Source organism: Neophocaena asiaeorientalis, unplaced genomic scaffold (assembly GCF_003031525.2).
Source record: "Neophocaena asiaeorientalis asiaeorientalis breed wild unplaced genomic scaffold, Neophocaena_asiaeorientalis_V1.1 scaffold225, whole genome shotgun sequence".
In the NCBI taxonomy this organism is placed as follows: Eukaryota; Metazoa; Chordata; class Mammalia; order Artiodactyla; family Phocoenidae; genus Neophocaena; species Neophocaena asiaeorientalis.
Genome location: NW_020172364.1, coordinates 2,889,056 through 2,901,294, shown reverse-complemented (window position 1 = coordinate 2,901,294; position 12,239 = coordinate 2,889,056). Strand labels below are relative to the sequence as shown.

At 43.6% G+C, this 12,239-nt stretch overlaps 1 protein-coding gene across 7 annotated transcripts in view; it reads right to left on the bottom strand.

Annotated features, from left to right (window-relative positions):
* Window positions 1–78: 78 nt before the first annotated feature.
* YEATS2 (YEATS domain containing 2) overlaps window positions 79–12,239 on the bottom strand; it is a 112,721-nt gene continuing 100,560 nt past the window's right edge. For 6 of the 7 annotated variants that reach the window (XM_024768280.1, XM_024768307.1, XM_024768301.1 and 3 more), the window contains 8 exons: window positions 10,429–10,531; window positions 9,197–9,270; window positions 8,045–8,124; window positions 6,886–7,087; window positions 5,005–5,231; window positions 4,048–4,122; window positions 3,239–3,312; window positions 79–1,850 (listed from right to left, as the gene is read on the bottom strand). In XM_024768280.1, coding sequence (XP_024624048.1) covers window positions 1,742–1,850; window positions 3,239–3,312; window positions 4,048–4,122; window positions 5,005–5,231; window positions 6,886–7,087; window positions 8,045–8,124; window positions 9,197–9,270; window positions 10,429–10,531 — 944 coding nt within the window. In that variant the 3' untranslated portion in view covers window positions 79–1,741. Of the gene's footprint in view, window positions 1,851–3,238; window positions 3,313–4,047; window positions 4,123–5,004; window positions 5,232–6,885; window positions 7,088–8,044; window positions 8,125–9,196; window positions 9,271–10,428; window positions 10,532–12,239 lie in introns of those variants that run through there. The other variant, XR_003006306.1, reaches the window with a different exon arrangement.

Here is a 12,239-nt window from a genome sequence, read left to right as displayed (position 1 = left end):
CCTCATCCCAGCTCTTTTTGACCTAATGTAAGAAAAACCCTACCAAAGTGTAGTGCTCCAAACTCAGAAAAACCCATCACAAATACTGAAAGATTTATTGTAGATATTTTTGTTACACAATTATGTTACATATTATGATACAAATACATTTCATTGCAACATTAACATATATGGGGACTGTTAAATCACTTACTATTTCTTTTGCAAAAAGATAATTTCTTGAGGCTTTCACACCTGTAATAACTGACTCTGTTCTCATTTGAATCAAATCTTCATCCTTTAGATCTGAGTCACAGTCCACTGCTGAATGAGTCTACACTTGCCCATTAACCTTGCTTGGAGTATTTTATGTATGGAATATCTGAGCCTTTACTACTGAACTGTTTTATTACTAAGCCAGGACATGCCCTATGCCTTACAGAGTAATTTCCCTCTGCAGCTGCTGTCCTCAGATGCTGAATAAAGGGCAGATTTCTTGTAGTTGCCTCTCCCTGCCTTCTCCTGACTCGAACATCTAGAGAATTCATGAAAACGTGAATTATGTTGCTTGGATAAGTTTCTTTGGCTCTGACTCACAGCTTTCAGTTTTTCTTGGAGCAGATTCCTAACTGCTGAGAATAAATTCTTTACTTCTACAGACTGTCAGGAGGATTGGGGTAAAGTGTCTATAATGAAACTGGACATCATGCAGGGCACGGCTAACTTTCCTTTTTCCGACCACTTCTGCCTCCCACTGAGATGGCCTCTGCCTATGACACAATTTCTCACTGCTTCTGAGCACTGACATCCCTGTGTCTTGCCTTTGACAGTCCTTTCTCTACCTTTAAGGCACTCACAAGTGTTTAAAACACTTTTCTTCTTGGGAAAAACTCCTTGACAGAGAAGAACAAGACACCAAATCCACTGGATAGGTTGAACTGTCCGAGGGGCTGCTCCCCACTGGCCACTCAACGTGGATTCAGCAGCAGAAGCTCCGGCAGACCACGCCAATGGTGAGGAACCAGCTCTCTGCCCGGCACCACTCAAAGCTGGCCTGAGTCTGCCAAGTGCCCGGGCTTTGTGGGTGCTGTCTATGGCTAAGAGCTTCTCAGTTGTAGTCAAACCTTTTCCTGACCTATGCTGGGATCTGTCCATCCCTTGACAATGCTCTGAGACTGGTTGTAGTAATGCTCCTGTGTCCCATGAAAGAAGCATTCTCAGTCTGCAGCCTCCCAGGCTTGTGTGTCTTCCACACAGCATCACTGCTTCCTGAGCCGATGCCTGGGGTCTGAGTGCCGAAGCCCAGCCCTCCTCCAGATGTTATCAGGGTAACTAGAGGGTGGTGGTGGTGGTGCCTGTAACCCCAGCCCACAGAATGGGTGAAATCTCTAGCTTGCCAGACTCATTTTCTGCCTCCTGGAGGGAGACTCAGGCCCAAGGTGCCCACTGGAAAACTCGCAGAGGACAGAAGGGCCTGATACATGGGGCCTGACCCTGCTCTGATGGAGACCCTGATGGAGCCTGCACAGAGAGGGAACAGATTCAAGCTGACAGAGCATGCATCCACTCATGGCTTCGGAAACAAACTTCTCTCCTAAAAGGATTTGACCTGGGACTGAACACTGGTGTTACTAAGTGGAGGCAATGGTTTAGTAGCCATCATACTCCGAGGCACACAGAAAACGACCTTCTCTCCCAAATAGCAGAATCATCACAGTTCAAGACTTCGAATCCTGCTTTCCTAGGGGCATCTTCATTCTGTTCACTGATCTTCATTCAATATCCCCATGTGTTTGTTTGTGAGGAAGTCCAGAAAAGGAGTGTTGCAAATGGCCTGGTGAATATTACTCACTGTAATTTCTTTGGGAATCCTGGTCCAAAAAACAAAGATGTTAGTGATTCTCTCAAATATCTAAATAATTTAAGCAATTAAGTTACCGAAAGGACCATCCCATGCACAGGCTCTCGTAGGTGGGGATGATGATGAGTGATAGGCATGGTTTAGGGCCACTCTGGGGATGGGGAGCGGGCAGGTGCCTTCTCTCTCCCCCTCTTCTTTCCCACTAATTCCTTTGACTCTGGTGGAGATGTGGCCTACCCTCTTCCCGGTCAGCCCTATTTAGGGCTCAAATATGACTTCCTACCACAGGCATGAGATGGATTTCAATAAGGTGGTTGAATGATTAAGAAGAAGAAAAAAAGACTGGGGATTGAGAAAAGAGAAAGGAAGTAAAGCGGAACAGAACGTTATTGCTGTAATTCAGTCTCAGCCAAGTGAAAGCTGAGTCAATGCACCACAGAGCCCATCTCTTGGAAAGATGGGAGATGGAGTTATGGCAGGCCAAGTGTGACGTTCAGTGTTCTTATCAAAAGCACTCAGGTCACTCTATGTCTTCACATTTGGGACCAGAGAGGCGAGCAGGGGCTGCAGAGGCACTCCGCCCACTCCTGGATCTCCAGCAGGACAAGAAGCAGCATTACTAGAACTCCTTTGTTCCTCACTTTTTGTAAAGACCTCTCTACACTGCCTGATGTGTTACATTCCTGTTAAGTCTGACCTAATCATATTCCTCTGATTTAGGTCTCTTCATGTCCTCAGGTATTCTGTTAAAGTTATATAAATTTATGACAGCCTTTAAGCACAACAGAATAAAATAAATTTGTTTCCTTTGAAAGGAATGCCTGTCTATCATTATTTCAGGGCCCAGGAAAAGAGCAAAATTCAGCGTCCCAATCAATGACAATTAGAGAGGCTGCAAAGAGCACTGGTGAGCCTGTGGGTATAGAGCCAGTGAGATCTAAGTTTAAATCTAGGTTCTATCATGTATTTGCTGGGAAAGCCAGGCAAGATTACCTTTCAGAGCCCGGTTTCCTGATTTCTAAAAAGGGAGCATGAGTTCTGAAATGAACAACAAATTAGGTAATATATGCAGTGCCTGGCCCTAAACCTGACACAAAAGAAACACTGCTTTTATCTTCAATGGCAACGAACTGGTATTTGTTCAACCCCGTAACATATGAGAGTCCTACTGAACAGGGTCTATGCAGTAGAGATGGGGAAGATACAGACCTCTCACAACCACGAGACTGTCTCAAAACAACCAAGTAGACCCCCAAGTCTGTCTGGCTCTGAGAATGTCCCAAGCACTGACACCTCCTACTGAACTGACTTAGGTCTGTCTAAAACATCATGATGGGCAACTAAACTGTGCGGAAATATCTGTCAGCCTGATACCACCAACTAAAGAGATAACGGTACCTGTTGTGAGATGCTGTCTGGTATCCAACCGCCAAAGCCTGTCTCAGGATGTCACTGACCAGCTGCTCTGTAGCCTACAACAGAAGATGCTGTTACTCTCAAAAGGGCCACCTGCTTGCTGGCAAGAAGGGATGCAGAGCTGACCCCCCGCTCCCCATCCCATACCCTAAACTTGGAAACAGCTATATCTAAGGATCAAAAGTCCTTAAGGAAAAATTAAAGGTTCGAATAATAGACCACAAATAATAGCCCACAGTTACAGAGGCTATGATTCTGAGAAATTATGAAGGGGGTAATTTTCATTAATCAGACATTATTTTTAAGGAGGACAGGTGAGGGCTATTTGTGAGGTATCCCTGCTCCTGGAGATCTACCAGGAAAGGAACTGCTGAGCTAGGATCTGGCTGGGTAAGGAACCTGGTTTCGTGATCCTCTCACCAAGGGGTGGGACAGTTGTGGCTACTGTTGTGACATGTGAGTCACCTCTTTAAGCACTGAGACCTATGACTCTCACCTCAGGCTACTTAAAAAGCAAAAAAAAAAAAAAAAAAAAAAAAAAAAAAAAAAAGCACTTGAAATGGCACTGAAAGATGTCATTAGAGTGATATCAGCACAGAAACTCTTGTAGAACTACAATTTAATTCATTTAAAAATCAGAAGGAAAAAAAAGAGAAAACTTTAAGCCTGAATAAGCTAAGAAATCATAAAGCCTGTCATCTCTGTTCCATTTCTGTCCTGCCTGGCTGGCCCCTCAGTGCTTCAGCCCCTGACAGCAGCTCACGGCCCCTCTGCTGCCCACAGGCACCCACCTTCAAAATCATATCTTCCACCACCGACGCATACACATTCCTATGCAGCGCCACAGGCTGCAGGGTGATCCCAATCTGGAAGAGCAGAAGAAAGCCATTTGTTCCTATGTCTTCATGAAAAACAAGCACGCTTCTGATACCCAAGATGATGTCCGGGTGGAAGAATAACTCCACAAACGTTCTGGACAAAACTCATGGAGAAGTAACACAGACTATAACAACCCGAAAATCTGTTATCCTACCACTCCATGTTTCTAAGGTATTGTTAAAAGTGCTATTATAATCCTGCTCTTACCCCCAAATCTCCTTCATGAGAGAACGTAGGATTTGCCATGAATTCTGACAGTGGGAGCAACATATTGGAAAGCCTGGAATCAGACTCAGGCCCTATTTGCAATAGGTGATAAAGATGTACTTGGAAACGGCCCCACTTGTCATCTCCTTCTGTAGGTGAAAAAAAACTAGTCTTTCAGCACTTGGGTCCCAGGCAGCCGTGCAGCAGGCAGATGCTGAAGTGAGGCTGCGTTCCACTGGAGGTAGGTAGATAATTCTCTCCTGTACCATAAGGGCACTGAGTGCCATGTCCACACCCTGGCAGGGCACTTGGGAGCTATTAGTGTCAGGGAGAGCTCATTATGACATGCCTCATGAGGGAAGGGTGCTTCTACTGAGGCAAATGAGAAAAGAGCAGATGAAAAGTAAAACACTGCCTACACCTAGCTGCCTTTGCTTCAATTTCATGTGCAACGAGCAGCCTCTCTATACATGTAATTCATTTTCCTGCCCAAGGGCCCTGATGTAGGAAGGCAGGTGCCCAGAGAGCAGAGCCCACGTTTACCAGGCAGAAGGAAATCATACACCTGCTTCACCAGAAAGTCTGGTGTCAGTTTCTAAGGCTAAACACCTTGCACCTTGCACCTGGTTAGGGATCCAGCAGCACAGGCCTTAGTCCCCTACCTTCTGTGTGATGTCACCAATAAATTCAGAGCCTGGTGTTGGTGGCAGGTAGAATTTCATTTCTTCCTGTTTCTCATCCTGTTCTTTTTTGATGTTTATCTTTAACGGCTCTGAGAGGTTGAGGATGTCCACCTCCTCCTCATTCTCCGGCTCTCTTTTCTGAAACTGCTGCAGGTCCTCCAGTTTCCGGCAGAGGTTGTCAGCAGAGGAGAATGATGACGGGCACTCTAAATGAGAGGTAATCAGTCTTATGACAGCTGTGGTGACAAAAGAAAGGGACTGTCCATCTCCAAGGGACCAATAGCCTGAGACCCAGAGAAGAAGGGTAAGTTATCAAGGGAGCTGACCTTCTTTCTGGTTCTACAATTCTATGAATCTATAATTATGAGAACTAGTAATTCATAAGGGAGACAAGCACCAAGACAGGCATCTTGTGTTAAAACGTATGTGCTGTTAAGGACAATCTAAGTCAAAACAGCACATAATTCATACTTATGCCACCAAAAACAAGGCCATCCTCCCACTCCCACTGGTAATTTGTTTTCAGATTTTAAATCTGGAGAATTTAGAATGCACAATGAAGAAATTAAAAATCATCCATGCTCTGCTTAGAGATAAGTACTACTAACATTTTAGTGTATACCATGCATCCAGTCTTTAATAAGTTGATTTATACAAAGCCCAACAAAGAGTATTAGAAGTTTAAAGCCAGCAGGGGCTCTGGGAATCTTCTAGTGCATCCCTTTCACTTTATAGATAAATAAGTGAGGTCCAGACTGGGACAAGATGGAGTTAAGGGCAGCCAGCAGGATGGAGGTAGAGCATCCAGCTCCTGGCTTTCTCTGTTTTATTGGCAGGATGCTCACAGATCAGTCAGTCATATTAACAGAAAGCCTAGTACAGGTAAAGTATTGTGCTTTACATACACTACCGGTGAAGCACAGAAGTAATCGACATGGTCTCTGCTCTCCAAAGAGCTTAGATATAAATCTGACAAACCCTCAAGGTTCTGATATTAAATACCACTGGAGATCAAAGAAAGGAGAGGCCACCCTGTGTTAGGGCTCTGGGGAAAGCTTCATGGAGAAAATGGGACTTGTGCTGAGTCTTAAAGGAACCCCCCCAGACCCTCCCTGTGCTCCAGGTTCCCTCAGACTGGGAGGTGGAGCATCTGTTTTTCTACAGAAATGGGGCTGAGAGGAGAAAACACTCCTTATTCATTAAGGCGAAACTCAAAATATTTTCCCCATATGTCTTTTATACCCAGCTCCCCTGCACCCCTGCCCACATATAGCTCAGTTATTTGTGTCTTTATCATAAAACAGTTCATTTTATCTGCAACATTATTAGTTGTTTAAACCTGTGCCTTTGGCACTGGGCAGTGCACTTCCAGGCTAGGTTCTGGAGATAAAGTAACAGATAAGACATCGTCCCCATCTTCAGGGAGAAGACTCGTCTGTGTGAGGGTGGCTATAAGGTCACAAAGGAAGAAGTCACTTCTACCACAAGGAAAGGAGTTAGATCAAGAAGGTCTTCAAAGGAGAAATGATGCTGAGGAAGGGGGCTCCTGAATGAACAGTGTGTTCCTGTTGCATGTCATGGGCCAGAACATTCCTGGCTGGGGCACACCACTTGGGACACTTGGGCACAAATAGTTCTGTAGGGACCATCCTGGGGGGTGGGCGGGACACCCAGGGTGGGCTCCTGTTCTCTAAGGCAGCTCTTGGAGTCCTCAGGTCCCTTCACCTCAGCTGAAGGAAAGAGCACGGAAAACTGCTGGGGCTGACGTGGCCCGAAAACCATAGAGGCTGACAGGTGACTGTGTGCTCCAAGGAAACACTTCTCGGCTGCTGATGGTGCCAGAGTCCCACCAGTGCTTACCTGGCTCGCTGTCAATCTGGGTCAGCACATCCTCGATCGAGTCCCCGTCGCTCCTCAGGCTTTCGGGGTCAGGTGGGGTGTAGCCATGGCAGCGACACCAGTGAGCAATGTGCTTGGTTTTAAGCGGGGTCAGGTGATGAAATCTTGGATTCTTTTCCAGTATTTCTTGTAAGACTTTTCGCATTGTCATCGCTCTTTGCCACTTAAAAAAATTGAGGGGGGAGGGGGAGAATTCAACTTAGCGTGTTCAAATAAATCACCCAACTCTAAACTACCATGCTAACTTGTTAGAATCATTTTTTCCTAAGGAAAATAAAATCTGATGGTGTTACTCCTCAGTTTTTTAAAAAAGTAAAAACTCTTACCTAATGCTTATAAAATAAAACTGAAATTCCTAGGTTTGGCCTACAAGGTGTTTCACCTGGTCTTAACCTGTGATCTCCCACTTCCCCAGCCTTCCCAGCCTTCCCCGCCTTCCCCAAACTCATCACACTGACTTTCTCAAAGCTTCCTAAGCATGCCTCTGTACCTGCTACTTCCCTCTTATAACCTTACTGTCTGACATAGTTGCTACCACACTGAGTAATAAATACTTGACTTAATTTTAATATAATTCTTTAAAATTTTTTAGAAATTTTTACCAATGCAGGAAAAAGTAGATCTTTCAAAGGCTAGCTACATGTCTTTGGAGAATGAGATTTTTAACTAAGGAAAAAGTTCTACCATCAAATATTTAACGAGGGACTTCCCTGGTGGTCCACTGGGAAAGCAATCTGCCTTCCAACGCAGGGGACGCAAGTTCGATCCCTAGTAGGGGAGCTAAGATCCCACATGCCACGGGGCAACTAAGCCCTCACGCCGCAACTACTGAGCTCGAGCACCACAAACTACAGAGCCTGCACGCCACAACTAGAGAGAGAAAACCCGCATGCCACAACTAGAGAGAAGCCTGGCGCCACAACGAAGAGCCAGTGTGCGGCAATGAAGACCCGGCACGGCCAAAAAATAAAGTTAAAAAAAAAAAATTTAACGAAACATGCTGCAAAATTTATCATTGCTCCATGTGACGAGGTTTATGGAAGCAGCCAGAATGCACATGTGTTTTGGTTATTTTCTCTAATAGGCTCTCAGTGGTGGCCTGCAGCAAACATGGGATTACCTCAGCAGCTCTCCTTTTCCCAATGTTCCAGCCATAATACTGCTCCACAGATTTTGCAGAAAAACAGCTGGCATCTTCACCTAGAATGCACATATCCAGCAAACTCTGAATAAAGTTATGATTTAAATAAAATCTTATTTGCTGGAAGCATGTCCAAAAGTTTCTTTAGACCTCTTTATTGGCTATGTTCCTTAACAGGCAAGTTCAGATGCAACATAACACACTCATTCGTGTGTTCTCAAAACAACAGCCCTCCCTGGGAAATCAGCTTCTCTGGTAGAGAAAGTATCATGGCAGTAGACTACCTATTAAAATAAGTGGAAATGGCACTCCACTGGGAACAGGAGACCTGAGATATAGCCTTGGCCTTGCCATTCACTAAGCTGCCCTGGGCAACCTATATCATCTCTCTGGGCTTCAGTTTTCTTAACTGTAAAATGAGACCACTGGGAAAGACGGTTCCATAACTGCCTTTCAGCTCTAATATTCTGTATTTGTATTTGAATTTTTAAAAAAATTTTTTTCCTGCTGGGCTAGAAAAATCACTGAGTTTACTTTGAGCTACCTCGAAATGACCCCTTTGAGGGGAAAAAAAAATAGTTTCTTTGCTATTATTACAGCTGGAAAAAATAAGCAAGGTAGTCTGTACTTGGCCTATTGTTTTCATATTCCCATGAATGTGAAATGATAATCTGCTTCATCCCTTCCCTCTAAATGTTCGCGGGTGATCTTGCCCGAGAGCCGAAGCCTAAGTATCCACAGGCTGTCGGTCATGCCCTTGGTGAGGGCTGTTGATTCTGTCAGAGCAAGTGGGGCTGAGAAGCAAACTGTTCAGTCTTGCTGACAATGGGCAGGGATAGAGGAGACATCACTGCAGGAGGTCTTGACAGTCGTTTATTTCTACAGAGTGAGTGTTAGATGAAAGATAAAAAAATTCCTTCTGCAGATCAAACCGTGAAAATAGTAAGACTAACTGACCAAGATATTGTTAATTCTAAAACCCTGCAAATGAGCTACAGCTGTAGCTAAAACCCTCTATGATAACTACCATGTCAGTATTAATTACAACACCAAGTGATTCAAGTTGACTTAATATCCCAAGTACTTCACAGCTTTAAAAAAAATGCATCCATATATTCAGTATTGTCTTACTTTTTGCAGTGATTAAAGGGATCTTCTTTACTACTGCTGTTAAGAGTTGCTGGATAGTCTCTAAATGGTCTATCCTGAGAAGGACAAAGAAAAGAAAATTAAGGTAGGGAATACACAGAGCAGTTTCTAACTGTGTGTGTGCGTGTGTGTGCATATAACACATATGAATTTATGTATATATTTCTCCTTTCCAAGGGAATTAAAATTTAAACCAACTATATTGGTATGTCCTTCCTTCTATGCATAGCCTTCTTCATAAATGAAGAGCATTCAATGCTTAAAAAGTCAACACTAAGATGAAACCCCAAGAATGAGAAATTATGCAAACCTGACATTTCATTTTATCTATATTTTAAAATTAAAGAGCCACGTAATCTCTCTGCAGTGTGACTGTCACTAGAGTAGGGATTCTATCATACAATGCCTACCTTAGGGCTATTACAGTTCGTGCTGTCACCTGTCACGTGCAAGTAGCTAAGCTTCTACCATTCCCAGCAGTTTGAAATACTTCAAAATATGCAGTCAGAGGTGGGTTCCCAATTCGGAAATTAGAAAATCTCTGGGAGTATTTTTAGAAGAAGCACTGATGGGCTTCCCTGGTCGTGCAGTGGTTGAGAGTCCGCCTGCCGATGCAGGGGACACAGGTTCGTGCCCCGGTCTGGGAAGATCCCACATGCCGCGGAGCAGCTAGGCCCGTGAGCCACGGCCACTGAGCCTGTGCGTCCGGAGCCTGTGCTCCACGACGGGAGAGGCCACAACAGTGAGAGGCCCGCGTACCGCAAAAACAAAAAACAAAAACGAAGCACTGAGTCTGTATGGGCCATGAAAAGGCAGTTGTTTAAGATTAGGCAGGTGTGTGGATACTCCGACACAAGATGTATACACACCTGAGTAATTACATCATGAAAACTTTCATACCCAAAGATTCAGCAAAGAAACTTCGTGTTGGTAAGCTCAAATGGAGGGAGATCTGTAATAGCAGCGGAGGCTTTTGAGGCAACAAATCAAGTGCTGCTCAGAGGTCACGTCAAGGGGTTAAATGAAGACTCCTGAGCTGTGCAGCAAATGGTAATACTGGTTCACCACACACGGACAGAAGGTTTCCACCCATCAAAGGGCTTAACTCATACACACAACTCTACACATAATGCAGCTGTCTCAGGGATGGTTTTTTAAAAGTACCATAAACACACCGAAAGCACAACTCCCTTAGAGAGGACTGAAATAATTACTTAATGACATAGTTTCCCAGCTCAGAACTTTCTTCTGTTTTCACTGCTGTGTGACCATCCTGAGAGGGGCAGCTGGGCACAGGTGTTTCTGGTTCAGTCTTCACTACAAGGGAAGAGCAACAATGAGAGAACTGTTAGGGTTCAATGATGGAAGGACACGTGCGGGCAGAAACAAAAGCTCTTCCATGGAAACTCAGTGAGGACACTGCCACAGCAGCTGCTGCAGAGACATGGCCAGGGCGCTGAGACGGCGCCTATCATCACAGGATCAGCAGACAAGGGGAGAACTGTTAGCCTGGGTCTCATGACAAGGTGGGGCAATAAAGTGGCTTTTTAGATATTTCTTAGAGGGCCAACCACAGTGCTATGTGAGATCTCTCTCTCTCTCTCTCTCTCACACACACACTTGAACAATGCCACATTAAAATATAATGCTGGCCTGTTCTAAGTTCTAATATCCTTTTGCTTGTCATCTCTCCAGCTAAGTTTATCAACTTTTAGCATTATCTTAGTGTTCTAAGACACAGGGCAAAAAGCAAAAATCAGATATGTTGTGCTTGGAAAAATCCAAGCTAATCACACGCAGCTTTTAATATCACCACATCTACTGATGGAAGAGAGCAATGTCTCAGGAGCACTGTCTTCCTTTACTTTCACAGTCTTCTTTGATCAAAATACTGTGAATACACACTCGCTGCTTCTGTATCAGCGTCCCCGCCTTCAGTCTCTTCCCTAACAACCCATTTTGTACATGAGCACCAGAAAAATTTCCTAAAGGACCGTGTTAGTGTCATTTTCCTACTCAACATCCTTCAATAGTTTCATAAAAGCAAGTGTCTACTAATGAGATCTACTAGTGCATCTTTCCTTTTTTTTGATGCATAACTTGTATAAAATGCACAAATACTAAGGGTACAGTTTGATAAATTTTACCTAAGTATTCATCCATGTACCCATCACTCCAATCAAAATAGAGTATTTCCAGTCCTCAACCTGGCTCCCTTACGCTTTTGGCATTCTTTCCTGACAAAGATAACCACCTTTTGTCCACTTTAAATTTCATATAACTGGAATCATACTGTGCTACCCTTTTGTGTCAGCATCTTTTTAGCTATTAAAAATAACAATGTAACGGACCTTTGGGTGGACATACACATGCGTTTCCTAGCACTGTATCTGCTGATAGGTCAGATATATGTTTAACTTTATTAGAAACTGCCAAACTGATTTCCAAAGTAATTATATCCATTTGTAGTCCCATGAGCAGTGTATGTGAGTTCCAGTTGCTTCACATCTTTGCCAACACTTAGTAATGTCAGTTCTTTTCATTTTGGTGATAGAATAGTATCTCACTACGGTTTTAACTTGCATTCCCTTGATGCCTGATGAGGTTGAACAACTTTTCATTTCCTTATGAGATATTTCAATATCCTCTTCTGTGAAGTACCTGTTTACATTTCTTGCTCTTTAAAAAAAATCAGTGTCAGTCTTTTTCATATTGATTTTTAGGTCTGTGTATATTCTGAACAGAACTCCTTTGTCAAATATATCAATTGCAAATTATCTTCCAGGATGTGGCTTGACTTTCACTCTTAATTTTGTCCCTCTAATAAAATGAGGTTCCTAGTGTTAATAAAGTCTAATTTATCAGTCTTTTCTTTTATGGCTAGCCTTCTTGTGTGCTCTTTGCCCAAGGTCATGAAGATATTCTCATATTCTTTTAGAAGCTTTATTGTTTTACCTTCACATTTAGTCTATGATCCAATTCAAATTAATTTCTGTTTATTATGGTGTAAGGCAGGGGCCAAGTT